A 17,219-nucleotide genomic window follows, 5' to 3' on the forward strand; every position below is an offset into this window, starting at 1 on the left:
ATTAAATGCCATCTGCCATTTCTCAGCCCATTGGCCCATCTGGTCAAGATCCCGTTGTAATCTGACGTAACCTTCTTCGCTGTCCACTACACCTCCAATTTTGGTGTCATTTGCAAACTTACTAACTATACCTCTTATGCTCGCATCCAAATCATTTATATAAATGACACAAAGTAGAGGACCCAGCACCGATCTCTGTGGCACTCCACTGGTCACAGACCTCCAGTCTGAAAAACAACCCTCCTCCTCCACCACCCTCTGTCTTCTACCTTTGAGCCAGTTCTGTATCCAAATGGACATTCCAAAACTTCCTTTTGCAACTCACTACCAACCTGATTTTGCCAGTCCACCTGTATATTGAAATCCTCCATGATCACTGTAACTTTGCCTTTCCTACACATCTTTTCTATCTCCTGGTGTATCTTGCGCCCCAACTCCTGACTACTATTTGGAGGCCTGTACATAACTCCAACAATGATTTTTTACCATGATGGTTTCTCAATTCTACTCACACAGGTTCTATACCATTTGATCCTACTTTGTTTCTTACTGTTGATTACATTTTATTTCTTACTAATAAAACAACCCCACCCCCTCTGCCCACCTGTCTATCTTTTCGATACGATGTATACACACACACCATCTTGTTTCTTCATGCAGAATGTTTATTAGTAAGTATCTAAACACCATACATTACAAATTCAAAGATATTATTACATAGGAAGACATGGTTACTGGTTTTATCATAAATGACAAATTGCATTTCCACCAGATTTGTTTTAATTTTATACTGGTCATACACATTCTTAGGTCATTGGAATTATAAACTGCATAATCAATTAAGGCTTTGAAGTATATATTCCTATTGTCTCTTTGAACAATTGCTCAACACTATCACCATGTGGCATAAACAAGATTTAAGACATTATGTAAGCAGTAGCTTACAATGTAAACTATGCATAATATTATCCTATTGCATTTTGGGTAGAGATTGTGACTCCATTCTAGGCTTCAGTACAATTTTGTTCACATTCACCTATCTGGTGGTCCCTGTTCAATGCTTTTATCAAAATTGATTTAGAGTTAGCTACTTATTCTTTAAATGTTTTGAATATCTTCTACTTCTATTTCAACCTTCAGTAAATATGAATGAAGAACAGCTTACGATGGAAAGTTTTAAAATCAGTTTTGATGTCCCAATGCATATGACAATGGCTAAAGTGTACATAATGGAAGTTTTGATATTGATAAAACAATACTCTTTCATAATACATTTTCATGATAAAACAATACTCTTTCTGGCTGCAGTATTTACTATAACATGTGGCACTTTAATACATAGTAATCCTTCCATTTGACTTTGCAGTGTTGTAAATCATTCGACCTCATTTGTTGGATGGGTTCACCTATAGACTGTAAAACTAATGAGTTTTAACTGTACAGAAATCCAAATTTAAACATTACTTCTTTAACAAAATTAGTAAAAGGAATGATGAGAATATAGTGCAACAAAACACAATACTAAAATTATTCTAGCAAATCTTGAAATTTTGGAATGCTAACAAACACCTACAAAACATTTACAGTGAAATTGGTATCTTAATTACAACAGTCCTTCTTTAAATTAGATCTCAGTGTTCCTTCTTCTGTTTGTAATGACAAGATATCTCACTGTTTTTCATAGCACTTTGCAGGTTGCCATCCTGCAACTGTTAGTCTTTGAGTTATTTGCATAGTTTATTTTATACAACTGTTCCAACTGAAGTGTTAGCTAATGAACCTTTCTTTTCAGCCTAATCTCTCTACGTTCCCTTAGAAAGTTTTATTTTTATTGTTGCTTTTCTTTCCTTTCCCTTTCTTGTAGTGCACCATGTACAGCTGAAAGTAGTTGGACAAGCTTTTCATAGACCCTCATAAAACTCACATGGAACTGGCTGCCAAAACACTTGTGGGTTAACAGTTTCTAACTTCCCATCCACTACATGCTGTGGAATACACTAAAACTTGGGGCAGCTGTGCCCAGGTGCAGTGGGGAAAGACCCCTGTCTGAGGTCTTTCTACTGAAGCTAAATGGGGGGGGGGGGTGGTCCATTCAGATATTGGACCCTCATAGTGCCTCAAATACATGTAAATATAGTATTTATGTGAAAGAAATGTTTTTGGTTTGTTTGGATCGAGCCAAACTCCAATGTTTGTTTCCTTGATATGCTATTATACATGCTACTTGTGACTCTGTATACATATAGACACACGAACATTTTTTATGAATAAAAGGTATATTTTTGAAACAAAAAAACTTTTCATCCATGCAGAAAATAAACCAGACTTCTCAGCACTAACTGATTGTAACACTGTTGAGACCAGAAGCTCAACTTAGAGAATTTTCAGGCACACATCTGTATTTTATTACTCTAATATATAATGTATTAATGCAGCAATCAATACTTTCAAACAAGTACAAATGCAGTGTACTGTAAGCACCTTCTGAACATAATAATAAAGTATAATATTATAAAGTATCAATATTAAGTAAAAATATTTTTAGTTGTGTACAAGGTAAACAAACTCCAAACATTTTATTTACTATCAGGCTGCAGAATTAGCTTCAATCCTTATATGAACTGTTTCCACTTGATAAGTTTTGGAACAGGTGACACTTGCAAGGATATTCTCTCGCAGGTGTGTTTTGTATGATTTAAATAATAATGTGATGATCCCAGAAAGGATTTAGTAAGGCTGTACTCTGGAGTGAATCTATTGTGATTTTTGTGTGCATCGTTACTACAGCCTCCTGTGTTCACATGAAATTACTCTTGCATGTTATACAAAACACTCTCAGTGAAAGCTGTTTCAGTTGTAGTGACATTAAGGATTAACATTCATAGCAACGTTTGGGAATGAAACAGTGATTTTGATAATGACCAGATAATTACACCACCATCTCTATGTCCCTCTCGAAGCAACTCACCATCCTGACTTGGAAGGAACATCAATGTTCCTTCACTATCATTGGATAAAAATCCCTTCCTAGAGTACTGTGGGTATTGTACATCTCAGGGACTGCAGTGATTTAGGAAAGCGACCTTCTGCAGGGTAACTGGCAATACATGCTAGCTTTGTCAGCAATGCCCATATCCAATTAATTTTTTAAAAAGTTCTTTTTCTGCAATGATGATTGGCATTGACGGGGACAATAGCAATAACCCCCCTTTCATCTCTGAAAAAAAGCGCCCTAGGATCTTTTTCAAGCATCCAAATAATCAAGTAGGACCTTTGTTTAACATCTCATCTGAAAGATGGCATCTTCCAACAGTGCAATACTTTCTCAGTACTGCATTAATATGCAAATACTTAATTTCTTTACTAAAGCTCTAGAGTGACCTGAAACCTTGTGTTTCAGAGGCAAGAATGTGCTGGCCATTGCAGTTATAGTGGGCTGAATGGCCTCCTTCTATGCTGCAACACTTCTGTGATTCTGTGTTCAACAAACTTGATCACCACAATCTTTTCAAAGGGAATCAAGAGGTGGGCCATAATTGCTGGTCTTCTCAGCACTGCCAATTTCCTGATGATTAAAAGTAACCATAAGTGTTTTGGTCTATTAAAGAAAAGTTTAGCAACCCATGAATGTATATACAGTTATAGAGTCATAGAGATGTACAGCACGGAAACAGACCCTTCGGTCCAACCCATCCATGCCGACCAGATATCCCAACCCAATCTAGTCCCACCTGCCAGCACCTGGCCCATATCCCTCCAAACCCTTCCTATTCATATACCCATCCAAATGCCTCTTAAATGTTGTAATTGTTCCAGCCTCTACCACTTCCTCTGGTAGCTCATTCCACACCCGTACCACCCTGTGTGAGAGAAAGTTGCCTCTTAGGTCTCTTTTATAACTTTCCCCTCTCTTGTTCTGGACTCCCAGACCCCAGGGAAAAGACTTTGCCTATTTACCCTATCCATGCCCCTCATAATTTTGTAAACCTCTATAAGGTCACCCCTGAGCCTCCGACGCTCCAGGGAAAACAGCCCCAGCCTATTCAGCCTCTTTCTATAGCTCAAATCCTCCAACCCTGGCAACATTCTTGCAAATCTTTTCTGAACCTTTTCAAGTTTCACAACATCTTTCCGATCGGAAGGAGACCAGAATTGCACACAATATTCCAATAGTGGCCTAACCAATGTCCTGTTATTTTCCTTCTCTTTGCTTTCCCTGCTCTCTGTGGAACAATTGACTGAGAGGTTGAGAAGATGTACTTCGGAGGATTGGAGGAAATATTGGAAGGCGTATCTTTTCTGCAGGTCCGAGTTGCGAGCCCTACAATGACACAATTGGACAATTTGGCGCAGGTGACTGTGATGGAATCCGTGGTTTCAAAACTTGTATTTCTGAGACAAGCCCTGATTGAAATGAGAAATAAGGAAGAAAACTAATCTTTCTTGGTTTCTGTGAAATTGGAAGACTAAAATTGGTTGAAACATAAAGAGACAGAGCCACTAAATGATGATTCCAATGATGCAGTACAGGCAGCTTGAAGAAAAGGGTGGTTAGATCCAGAAGATAAGAATAGGTCAATATACAGTTGCTGCACCTGTTTCTGTTACTTGATGGAAACATTGACAGATCCATACCATCCAGGCTACTGTAAGCAGAATGGAATTTCTACAGATGTGTGCTGTATGGAAAAGACTGTGCCCATTGGACTCAGGTTAGTTGTGGGCTGCTTTCGACTGGGGTTCCATTATATCCCAGAAACAAAGGAGCTGAAATCCCTTATGAGAAACACAGAGCTTTGAAGGGTTCTGAGAGTGGGATTAATAGCAAGTATACTGAATGGTATGCCAATTATACCTGGCATTTCGTATGTGAATTTATTGTTTATAATGGACTGCAATTTGCATATTTCCCTTATGTGATTCTGGGTCTGAGTAAAAGTGGTTAACCGAGGTAGTATTTACTTTCCCTAACTCTTTTATATGGTTCTTCATTAGTTTTAATTTGAGGAATCTTATGGCTTTATTCCTTCAATTAACTAAGTGGAATTTTGGATATCTATTTTTATAAAACAATGCTGATTTCAGACAACAATCAGAACAGCATTTCTTTGGTTTCTTCACAAATTATTTCTATATTTTCCTTGCCATCTCAGTGCCTGTTTTCCTGTAACTAGGAGATGATTGCAATTTTGTTTAGCCACACTGTTATCCATATGATCAATACATCTTCCACTTGGTGTGGGCACATCATGCTATGAACAGACACAAGCCTAAAGTGACCAACTGCAGGACAAACACTCCAGTGGCAAGCAAAACTACAGGAGTACAACGTCGGAGCACATTGTCACTAAGGCTGAGATTGTATAGAAATTCAGCAACAGCTACTTCAATTATTCAATGTTATGTATGCATGTTGAAATTACTGGAAGCTACCTTGCTTAAATAGACATCATTCAGGTGTAGTTCTCACAATGAATGCCAACAGATTATTCAGCCAGAAGCACAGACAATTCTCACCAACAACAGTCTAAAAATGTGCATTTTTTAGACATACTTTTGTGATGTTGTTCTCGGGAGTTGATACCATATATATGATGATAGGAAATTAAATATTTGCTGGTGAGTTAAATCAAAATCAAAAAATATCTTAAGTAATAACACATTTAGTGCCATCTCATAACTATCTGATGAGGGAATATTTTTACAAAGATTTCAATTCCTGAAGATGTTTCAGCTGATTGTGGGGAGTGGTGGTGGGGTTACAAAAGAAAGTGAGAAAAAGCATCTAAGAATACTGCTTTTCAGGTGGAGAAACTTGGTATTAACAGATTGGGAAGAACCTACGCTGGACTCTTATCATGGGTGCTGAACAGTCTGGTTGAAGCAGAGTTAGATCTCTTTCCTCTTGCAAACTGATATCCCAATGCCACAGTTAGAAAGTCAATTGCAATTTTATGGAACCACGATGTGGAGGTGCCAGTGTTGGACTGGGGTGGACAAAGTTAAAAACCACACAACATCAAGTTATAGTTTAACAGTTTTATTTGGAAGTACTAGCTTTCGGAGCACTGCTGCTTCATCAGCTACCTAATGAAGGAGCAGTGCTCTGAAAGCTAGTACTTCCAAACAAACCTGTTGGTCTATAACCTGGTGTTGTGTGATTTTTAATTTTATGGAAAGCCCATGCGGAGGATAGAATGAAAACTCTCTGCTAACAGATACTGGCACTCAGGGCTTAAAGATATTGATTTTACTTGTGGTGAATTACAGGAATACTGCTTCTGGCTCCACAGATATATCCTGCAGCACTGCTGGCCTAGCCTTATCCTATCCTGGTGGTGACTCCCTTTCCCCTATGAGCACCTACCCAACAGTCTGCCCATGTCCTGGTTGGGCAAAATTCCCAAGACTAAAGATTGGTGAACTTTGATGTCTGTTGTGAATCTGTTGAATACAAGTAAGGATTGGTGTCAAAACCATAGCGTCCTTGAAGCTGGACGACCTGTAACTCTGTTGCTTGTCCAACCACTGATCAACATTCACTTGATAGCTTCAGTTCCCAAATGCAGTTTCCTGGTGGCCCTTTGCCAAGGATACATTGGAAATATAAAAATTGAATTAGTCTATTGAGAAGCTCACTCTGGCCTCATGTGAGAAAACTGACCATTTCACCGCAGTACTTAAGGAGTTCAAGTTGAAGTAGGTTGTTCGGGAGGATTCTGAGGGACAGGATTTACATGTATATAGAAAGGCAAGGACTGATTAGGGATAGTCAACATGGCTTTATGCGTGGGAAATCATGTTTCACTAACCTAGAGTCATAGTTCATAGAGCTCTACAGCATGGAAACAGACCCTTCAGTACAACTTGTCTACGCCAACTAAATATCCTAAACAAATGGGAGTAGATTTATTTAGGATATCTAGTTGGCATGGAAGAGTTGGACCGAAGGGCTTGTTTCCGTGCTGTACAACTCTGACTCTATGACTATGACTCTATTAAAAAGGAAGAAAGAAATCTGATTTCCCAATCTAAAACATTGATTTTCCCTGACAATGGGGCCCTATCCATCCCCTGTAGCATTGACATGTGAACGATTCCTTCATGCTTTGCACATCTTCAAAATGCAATTCTCCACGGGCTGTTAATGCAGGACCAGTGGAACTGAGAACATAGAGAACTTCAAAGCTTCTGGGATCAAGCTGCAGATAAGTTCTAGATTCCGGGTCCTTCCGCACACAACGTCCATGGCCATTACATATAACCCTGCTGCACAACAAGGCAGCTGTAGTAGTGTTTAGAACGTATCTTCCGAGTTCCTGGTCAATGTAATTCTTCAGTGCTTCACAGCGCTCCTAATAGAAGTACAAACATTTGCTAAGAGAGTTTAAAATTCAAATCAGAATATTTTCAATACTCTGGAAACTTTAGTAATTCTAACAAGAGATCTAAGCATCCCATTGAGTTCTATTATTGAGTAACAGATTTAGGTTCTCACACTACAATGAGCAGCTTCCAGTGGACTACCTGAGGAAGGTATCAGAAGATGGAGATGGTTCAAAGTCATTGTGAATAAGTTACTGATTGGGCTATCATTGAATATTGTCTCTGGTTCTTTCACAGCGACTTCTCACATATCCTCTATAGAATGCGTTTACATGTCTGGGAATAAATACTAACCATTGTACGTGCAAACTCCATATCGCCCCATAAAACTATTCCAGTAGCTCCCATGGCTGCACTTTCTCCAATAGTATGTACTAAGTCAATCTGGAAAACAGATGGAAAGTGATGCGAGTTACATACTGGGAACAGCAGAACTCTGGATCGAGCTGAGTTTCAATTCATCAGGAGATCAAAATACTTCTTATATCACTTTATAGAGAAACATACAATAGCACACATGAACTGCCAAAATGGAGAAGCCCCTTTGTGCTCACAAAAGCCGATGGGCAATGCTCAAAAGCACCTAAGGTTGGTTCTCTTTTCTCTTTGTTCCTTTATTTCTTGTATACTAAATTAGTCTAAAAGTCTCTATACGTGGATGTCCATGTTCTAATGCTCCACATGATTAGTATCTCAATGCCATCTCACTGAAGCCTGCTCTTTCTGAGTTTTTTTTTTCCTTTACCATGGTTTTGTTTCACCCTTTGTCATGTGTGATTATTTATCAGAAAGTGATCAGTGATATCATTCCTGAATATTGCTTTAATATTTGGATTGGTTGAGTAAGTGGCCAGAAATATGGCAGATACAACGTAATGCAGTTAAGCTTAAAGTTATTCACTATAGTAGAAAAAACAACGGCAGAATATTTCTTAAGCAGTAAGAAGTTGGGAAGTGCAGATGTCCAAAGGGCCCTGGGTGTCCTTGTTCCAAAGTCACTAAAAATATGTACATGCAGGTGTATCAAGAAATTAGGAAGGCAAATGGTGATTGGATTTTATTGCAATAGCAAGTGAGTCCAGGCATAAAGATTGCTTGCAGTTGCATAGATCCTTGGAAAGACCTCCTGGAGTATTCAGTTAGATTTCAGTTCCATTTACTGAGGATGGATATATTTGCCAGGTCGAAGGATAACGGAGATTCACGGGATTAATTCCTGGGATGGTGGGAGTGTTTTATGGGGACAGATTGTTGATATTGATCTGTATTCTTTAATGTTTCAAAGACTGAGGAGTGACCACACTACCACTGACAAAATTCTTGCAACTCATGACAGGGTGAATGTTGGTAAGATATCTGTCCTGTCTACAGAGTCTAAAACAGTGGTTATAATTTCAGGAAAGGGAGGAGGCAATTTAGGACTGAGGTGTGGAAGAACCTCTTCAAACAGATGTTAAATCTTTTGAATTCTCTATCCTTAAGGGCTGTATATCTCATTCTCTGAGTAAGTTCAAGATAGATGCTAAATTTCTGCAGACTAATGACATCAAGGAAGATCTCCAACAACAGAGGATCTAACCATCACACTTGACATTTGATGACATTACCATCACTGAATTCCCCCCAGTATCAATATCTTAAGTGTCACTATTGACCAGAGACTGACTACTGGATTGGACTGCACTGGTCATATAAATACTAAAATAAAGATAAAAAACCGCAGATGTTAAAAGTATGAAATGCAGTGCTGGAGAAACACAGCAGGTCTGGCAGCAGCTGTTGAGATAAAACATAGCCGAAGAGTGAGGTGGACACGAAACATTAACTCCAATTTTCCTTCTAGTCTAGAAATCTACAGATTTCCAAATTCTTGAAATGCCATGGTGGGATTTGAAGACATGCTCCAGAACATTGGCCTGGAGTTTCGATTACTAGGTCTAATGACATTATTACAATGCCACCAGCTCCCTTGTTAGATGACACATCTCTGCTTGGTTCTTCACTTCACCCAGCCAAAGCATGAAGAAAGCCCAAATAGAAAGATGGCTTAAACTGAGACTGAAATTCAAGTCTCACAACCCATGATAGCAGCGTCATAAATTATATTATTGAAGGCAATTTCAGCCATTTGACTTACTTTGGAACAATGTCTTGCTTACCTCAGTCAGGAAGTCAAGTGTTTTTATGTATGAGTATTTGGAGTAAACCAAAACAGGCAGAGCATCATTAGCTGAATCAAGGGCAGCAACACGGAGAGCCTCCTTAATCTTGTAGTGAACAAACTTTTGAGCTTTATTTGAGGATTTTAGCTTCTCAGGGATGTAGATACTTGGATATAGACATCGTGATGCCTTCCAGAGCCATGCTAACTCGTTATTTCTAGAGATATCTTCCTTTTTGCAATGGCCTGTGTAATTATTGGCTTCATTTTCTTTAAAGTAATTATAGCAGTCTGGAAATTTGTAATAGCCCCAGTAACCCTTTGGTCTTAGAGTCTGTCCTAGTTTTAGTGTTTGTTTCATAAAGTCTTGCGCAGCATTTTCAAATTCCTTCTTGGCAATCTGGAGAATCTTACTTTCAGGTAAATGGGGGTATTCACTTCTTACTAGTTCTTCAGATTTTTCCTTGTAGATATGCAGATGGCCCCAGTTACGTTCCCAAACTGGTCGCCACTCTTCCCAATCTATCACTGCAAGCCCATGGAAGTCTTTGTCCAGTACCGTGGAAATGTTATCTGAAGCTACTGTGAGGTGGTCGGACAGACTGGCCTTCTGCACAAGACCACCATTTACTGGGATCCTCTCGCTGGTGTAGTATGGGTAAAGTCCTAATTTGTTCTTGTAAAATATGGTGATATTCTTTCCAACAAATGTCTCATTTTCATTTTCAACAATATCAAAGACACTCAGATCCAAATCAACATCAAATTTTGTTTTACACCCTGCAGTAGGTGTGTTCCAAACCACAATAAATGGCTTATTGTGGAGCATTGGTGAGGCTGATGCTGGCTTAAATTCATTCCCCCAGATGAAGGCTGGATGGGTAGACAGATAAAATAGGGTATATATGAGTAGTGTGAGACCTGTTAACATTATTATGGCTCTTTCCTCAGCAGCTGGTGAACCTCTCCCAATCAGACCATTCTGTAAGAGAAAAACCAACAATGTTCATTTGGAAATCAAAGAAATTCCACAGCTGATTTGATTTCATAATCAAATGCTTGAGATCCACCAGATAATAGCTAGGCACACAGTGTAGAAGTACTGAAGTTTGATCCCTATCCTGTGCAGAGTTAATTGGCTTCAGCCATGGCAACACTTGGGCTGCCACATTTGATCTAGCCTATGGTTCAAACTCCCCAAAAGTATTCAGTGACCCTGTACGTTAACAGGACAAGAACCTCTCCAGGTAACAACCTACTGATCAATATCTCATTCTTGAATAAAGAATGGCTACTTCAATTAAGTTCCAAGAAGTGTGTCTACACCAATGAATCTATGTCCAGTAAGATTAATGGGTAGATCTTGATTCTGTGCGATTGTATGAAGCTGTTACAGAAGATGTTCAGATTGTTATTTCCACGTTAGTTTGGAGAGATGATAAAGTGGGCTGCCAACTCACTCCAGTACAGTTTTATACCATGCTGTGAAATTAAGATTTACCCCAAACACAAATATAATTTTTAAATCATATCACACTGCAGTGTCAGTTATTTATCTCAGATCACTTATGCAACACCACAAAAGGTGGATGCATATTAGGCAGATCCTGTATCAGGGCTCATGCCCGAAACGTCGATTCTCCTGCTCCTTAGATGCTGCCTGACCTGCTGCGCTTTTCCAGCAACACATTTTCAGATTCTGTATCAGGGCAAGATCTCTTGACAAAAGAATTTTCTGATCCTACTACTTAGCTTAACATCTGTTATTGGGAAATTATTAGAGTCTATTTTAAAGGATGTAATACAAGAGCATTTATGACTACATAGTGTTATAAAACAGAGTCACCACTCTTCTCCCAAACTGTTTCTAACCTAAGGAACCTTCTAAAAATTGTGAAGACCAAATTATTTTCTTTAAGGCTCTTTGAAAGATCAAAAGATTCCCTTTCAAAATATCTCTTTGCATTTTAGATATAAAACATAATAGAGATTTATGAATATTCTTGTCTATTGCTTCTAAAGGAGTACATTCCAAATGTTTTTATAGTGCAGATTTTATACATAAAAGTAATAGAAAATTAAATAAAATGAGCTGGATTTTATAAGCATGGGAACAGGTTATTTAGCCCAACCACACCATAGCAGGATTCATACTCCACTGAACCATGTTTCTGTATCTAACCCGTCAGAATAATCCTCTATTTTATTCTACTTCACATGCTTATTTGATCTTCCCTGAAATGCACATACGTTTGCTTTAACCACTTCCTCAGTAGCAACACTACTTTTTCGCAAGTGTGCGTTGAGCAGTTTGTTCCTCATATAATTTCGCTGATGACAATCTCACACTGATGGCCTCTAGTTTTCTTTCCACAAGTAGAAACACTCTCTCGGTGTCTACTTTATGACGACGTTCCATCATTTAAAGATCTCTATTTGGTTATTCTCTAGCCTGTTCTTTTGAAAGCGTTAGAGACCTAGTCTGTTCATCTTTTTCCTGAAGTTAGTTGGTGCGGTCCTTTTTGGTTTTTTCTTTGTACCCTCTTTCAACATGTCTTAGAGTCACAGAGTCACAGAGATTAAAAGCACGGAAACAGACGCTTCAGTCCAACTTGTCCATGCCAACGAGGTATCCTAAATAAACCTATTCCCATTTGTTTAGGGCATCTGGTTGGCATGGATGAGTTGACCAAAGTGTCTGGTTCCATGCTGCACATCTCTATGACTCTTAGAGACATTGAGAGAGGGTACAAAGAAAAAAACCCAAAAAGGATTGTACCAGAGCTTCAGGAAAAAGACGAACAGACTGGGTTAATCATTTTTAAAATATGGTGACCCAAATGGTACATACCAGTACTCAAAATACACAGCGACAGTGGGTGGATTGGTTTCCGAGAATCCCAAAATGGCCCAGGAGGATTCATTCACATGAACAATCAGAGAAAACCAGCAGCATGGTAGTTCAGTGGTTAGCACTGCTGCCTCAGAAAACCAGGTTCAATTCCCGCCTCGGGTGACTGTCTGTGTGGAGTTTACACATTCTCCCTGTTTCTGTACGGGTTTCCTCCGGGTGCTCTGGTTTTCACAATCCAAAGATGCGCAGGTCAAGTGAATCGGTGATGCTAAATTGCCCATAGTGTTAGGTGCAATAGTCAGGGTAAATGTAGAGGGGTGGGTTACACTTCAGAAGGTTGGTGTGGACTTGCTGGGCCAAATGGCCTGATTCCACACTGTAAGGAATCTAATCTAATCAGAAGTTGTCCTAATATCTTGGGCAGTTGGATTTATGAAGGGCTGTTCATCTAATCAAAGCTTGTTTTTGTCTCTCATGTTTGCTGCTGATAAGCTCACAGTAAAATTATCATCAGAAAATGATGGAGAAAAGTAGCTTATGAATGCAGTGAGAACATTAATGGTAGCATTGGGAAGACTAGCACAACCAAGCGACTGCAGAAACTAGGCCTAGAGCAAGTGGGAATGGACCAGGCTGGAGTACAGCAAGTGGCCGAGCAAACTGGGGACCCAAAGCAGAGATAGAGGGGCCAGAAAGTAGCCATGAAAGTGAGGATGGTAGGGCCAGAAGGCAAAGCAAAGGGCTGCAGGGCAAATTGAGTGCTTAAAGGGGGACAGATGGACAGAAAAGTGTGAGAGAGTGAAGCAACAAAGGAACAAGCAGTTTAGAACATTTTAACAAAGGAATTGTGTACTGTATAAACATTACTATTGTGATGAAAACTGTAAAATGGATAATTTAATATGTAAATTTAATTTCATTAAAGTTTATATTTTTGGGTTGATACATCTCAAAGTATCTCATGTACTGTGTGTTACTTGAGGTGCACTGACTGAGTTAGAGACAAGTACACAATCTCTTTGATGTGACCTCGGAAAGCATGTTTATTGTGATGGATCTTGTGTACAGGTGCATCAGTTATTAAAAGAAAGGTTGCTAACTTAACATAGGTTGTTATCCTATGCCAATTTAAATACTGTAACAAAATTTGTGCTTTTTTTGTGCATTGTTGTTGCTTTAGATCTAACTGAGTAATAATGATTATTAAGAATAACGTTTAATTCTTCTAATTCTGCATCTGCGTGAGTCCAAAAATCCCATATGTCAACACAAATATGGAAGGAAATGCGAAAATGTGACTGCAACGTCTAATAAAGGACCTAGTGAGAATGAAAGAGGAACCCTCAAAAACTCATCAAAATTCTGGAACTTCCTTCCTAACTGCAATGTTCATTTGCAGCACTTAAAAGAAAGGCAGCTCATTACTTTCCTATGAATTCGGGAATGCAATAAATGCTGGGTTTTGCAACAACATTCCCAGCCTATGAAGGAATTACACGAAATATGTCCCCAAACTCTGTATCAATTACAGTTATGTTTTACTCTTCATTTATTGGTCCAGATATTGTGATTACATTTAAACAGGTTCAACTAATAGTAATTCTCTTTAAAATTACCAACATACCTGTTAGTGATTTTTCAGGCCAAGTTTCTAAGCCTGGCCAGTCCCTAATTCATCCATTGAAGGAAACCAGGGAAAACCCCATTCAGCATTGGAGGTGTGCTGCAGACAAAGACATCCCCCTTCATACAACACTTCCTGCAGTGTTTTGGGGGTTAAAGGTCTCAAAGTCAGTTTGAAAGTGACTCAGGAAAGGGAAGTGTGTAATATCAGTGACAAGATAGGGTGGATGCTAGGGAAGTAAGAGGATTGTGTGCTATGTGGGTAAAAGGGTGGGGTACAAGGTACATGGATGTGTGTTTATAGAGTCATTCTGCATGGAAACAGATCATTTGGTCCTTGCCAACCATAATCCCAAACTAGTCCCAACTACCTGCACTTGGCTCTTATCCCTCCAAACATTTCTTATTCATGTACTTCGCAAAATGTCTTTTAAATGTTGCAACTGTACCTGCATCCACCACTTCCTCTGGTAGTTGTTTCCACACATAAACTACTCTATGTGTAAAAAAGTTGGCACTCAATTTTTAAACAATCTTTCTCCTCTCACCTTGAACATATGCCCCCTATGTTTGAAATGCACCACTAGGAAAAAACATTTGCCATTCACCTTAATTATACTCATCGTGATTTTATAAACCTCTGTAAGGTCACCTATCAGTCTCTTGCGTACCAGTGAAAAAGGTCCCAGCTTATCTTTACAATTCAAACCCTCCATTTCCAGCAACATCACAGTAAATCTTTCTGAATCCTTTCCAATTTAATAATATACATCTGGTAGCAGGGTGGCCAGAACTGTGCACAGTACTCCAGAAGAGGCCTCACCAATGTCTTGTATAACCTCAATATGATGTCCCAACTCCTATATTCAAAGGTCTGATCAATGAAGGAAAGCATGCTAAACACTTTCTTAACCAACCTGTCTATATGTAATGGAAATTTCAAACAATTATGTACTTGAACCCCTAGGTCTCTTTGTTCAACAACCCTACCTAGGGCCCTACCATTAATTGTATAATTCCTGCCCTTGTTTGTTTTACCCAAATGCATTACATTGCATTTATCCAAATTCAACTCCATCTGCCAATCCTCAGCCCATTAACCCAATTGATCAAGATCTCTTTGCAATCTTAGATAACCTTCTTCACTGCCGACTATACCACCAATTTTAGTGTCAGTCACAAATTTACGAACCATGCCTCTTAAGGTCTCATCCAAATAATATATAAATGACAAACAAAAGCACTAGCCTTTATTTTTTGAAGAAATAGAACTGAAAATATGTGAAGTTATTCTGCATCTGTATTGAACAGTTCTCAGACTATACTTTAGAGAATGTCATGCAATTCAGGTTGTAAAATTATAGCAAATATGAAGTGGCACTAGAGAAGATGTATTGAAGATTGAAAAGGATGATGTCCTGACACCCTCACCACGAACTAAACAACCCCACCCCAGACCCAACTTTGATAGACCCAGCTAGCAATCCCTTCAACATGGTCGTGCCAGAACTCAACCCAACACCCAACCAACACCAAGCCGATCCCTACCAGACCCAGCAGCAGCACCCACTCCACCCTCACCTTTGACCATGCTGGATTTAACACTTTCATCTCCCTGCATTACCCTCCCCACCAACCCACTATCTTCAGCTTATATACTACCTTTTCTTTGCTACCATCAGTTTTGAAGAAGAGGCACTGGACACAAAACATTAACTCTGCTTTTTCTAACTCTATTACAGATGCTGCCAGACCTGCTCCTAGACCAGCAATTTCTGCTTTTGCCCCATATTTGCACCATTTACAGTCCTTTGTTTTATATTAGAGGCCAAACTATGGCTTACGAGGGAAAATAGAGACAGTACTGGATGCAAAGAAGAGGCACACAAATTGACAAGAAACAAAGTAACTGACCTGAGGATTGGGAACAGTTTACAAGTCAGCAAAGGAGAACCAAGGGAATGATTAAGAGGGGGGAAATAGAGTATGAGAGTAAGTTTCCAGGGACAGAAGAATTGTATGTAAAGAGATAAAGATCAGTGGAAATTAAGCCAGGGATGGGAGAATTTATGATGGGGAATAAAGAAATGACTGCCAAATTAAATTCATACTTGGCTTCTGTCTTCACAAAGGAGGACATGAATAACATATCATAAATAATGAAGAACACAGGGTTTAGTGAAAGAAAGTTAACTGAAGCAAATATATTAATAGAGAAATTGTGTTGAAGAAATTGATGGGATTGAAGACTGATAATTCCCCAGGGCCTAATATCCGACATTGCAGATAATTTAACAAAGCAGCCCTAGAAATAGTGGATGCAATGGTGGTCACCTTCAATGATTCTTTAGAGTCTACAACAGTTCCTACAGATTGGAGGTTAACTCGTGACCTCACGATTTAAAAAGGGAGGTAGAGAGGAAACAGGGAACTAAAGACCAACGAGTCTGACATCAGTAGTGAGGAACATGATAGAGTCCATTATCAAGGATTTTATAGCTCAGCACTTAGAAATCAGTGGTAGAATCAAACACAGTAAGCATGGATCTACAAAAGGAAACTCATGCTCGGCAAATCCACTGCAATGGACATAACTAGCAGAGTTGATCGGGGGAGCCAGTTGATGGGTTTATTTGGACTTTCAGAAGGCTTTCAACAAAGTTCCACATAACAGATTAAAGTGTAAAATTAAAATGCATGGGATTGGGGCTAGTGCATTGAAATGGATGGGGAATTGGTTAGCAGATAGGAAAAACAAAGTCTTTTTCCGAATGGCATGTAGTGAGTAGTAGGGTACCACAAAGATTAGTACTAGGTTCTCAGCTCTTCACAAGATATGCTAATGGTTATGTTAGATGAGGGAACTAAATGCAATATCTCAAAACGTGCAGATAACACAAAGCTGGGTGGAAGGTTGAGCTGTCAGGAGGATGCAGAGATGTTGCAGTGTGATTTGGACAGGCAAGGTGAATGGGCAAATGCATGGCATATGTAATATTGTGGATAAATGTGAAGTTATCTACGTTGGTAGTGAAAAGAGGAAGGCAGATTATTATCTGAATAGTTGTAATTTGAGATGGGAAATTTTCAATGAGACCTTGTGTACCAGTCACTGAAAGCAAGTGTTCAGATCCAGCAAGCAGCAAAGAAGACAAACTATTTGTTTGCCTTCATAGCAATAGGATTTGAATACAG

General features: G+C 39.1%; 1 protein-coding gene across 4 annotated transcripts in view; it reads right to left on the reverse strand.

Moving 5' to 3' along the window:
• Nucleotides 1–644: 644 nt before the first annotated feature.
• LOC140483637 (hyaluronidase-1-like) overlaps nt 645–17,219 on the reverse strand; it is a 60,792-nt gene continuing 44,217 nt past the window's right edge. For 3 of the 4 annotated variants that reach the window (XM_072581943.1, XM_072581942.1, XM_072581945.1), the window contains 3 exons: nt 9,546–10,529; nt 7,681–7,770; nt 645–7,355 (listed from right to left, as the gene is read on the reverse strand). In XM_072581943.1, the coding sequence (XP_072438044.1) occupies nt 7,032–7,355; nt 7,681–7,770; nt 9,546–10,529 (1,398 nt within the window). In that variant the 3' untranslated portion in view covers nt 645–7,031. Of the gene's footprint in view, nt 7,356–7,680; nt 7,771–9,545; nt 10,530–12,398; nt 12,576–17,219 lie in introns of those variants that run through there. The other variant, XM_072581944.1, reaches the window with a different exon arrangement.

The sequence above is a fragment of the Chiloscyllium punctatum genome, chromosome 12 (genome assembly GCF_047496795.1).
Source record: "Chiloscyllium punctatum isolate Juve2018m chromosome 12, sChiPun1.3, whole genome shotgun sequence".
In the NCBI taxonomy this organism is placed as follows: Eukaryota; Metazoa; Chordata; class Chondrichthyes; order Orectolobiformes; family Hemiscylliidae; genus Chiloscyllium; species Chiloscyllium punctatum.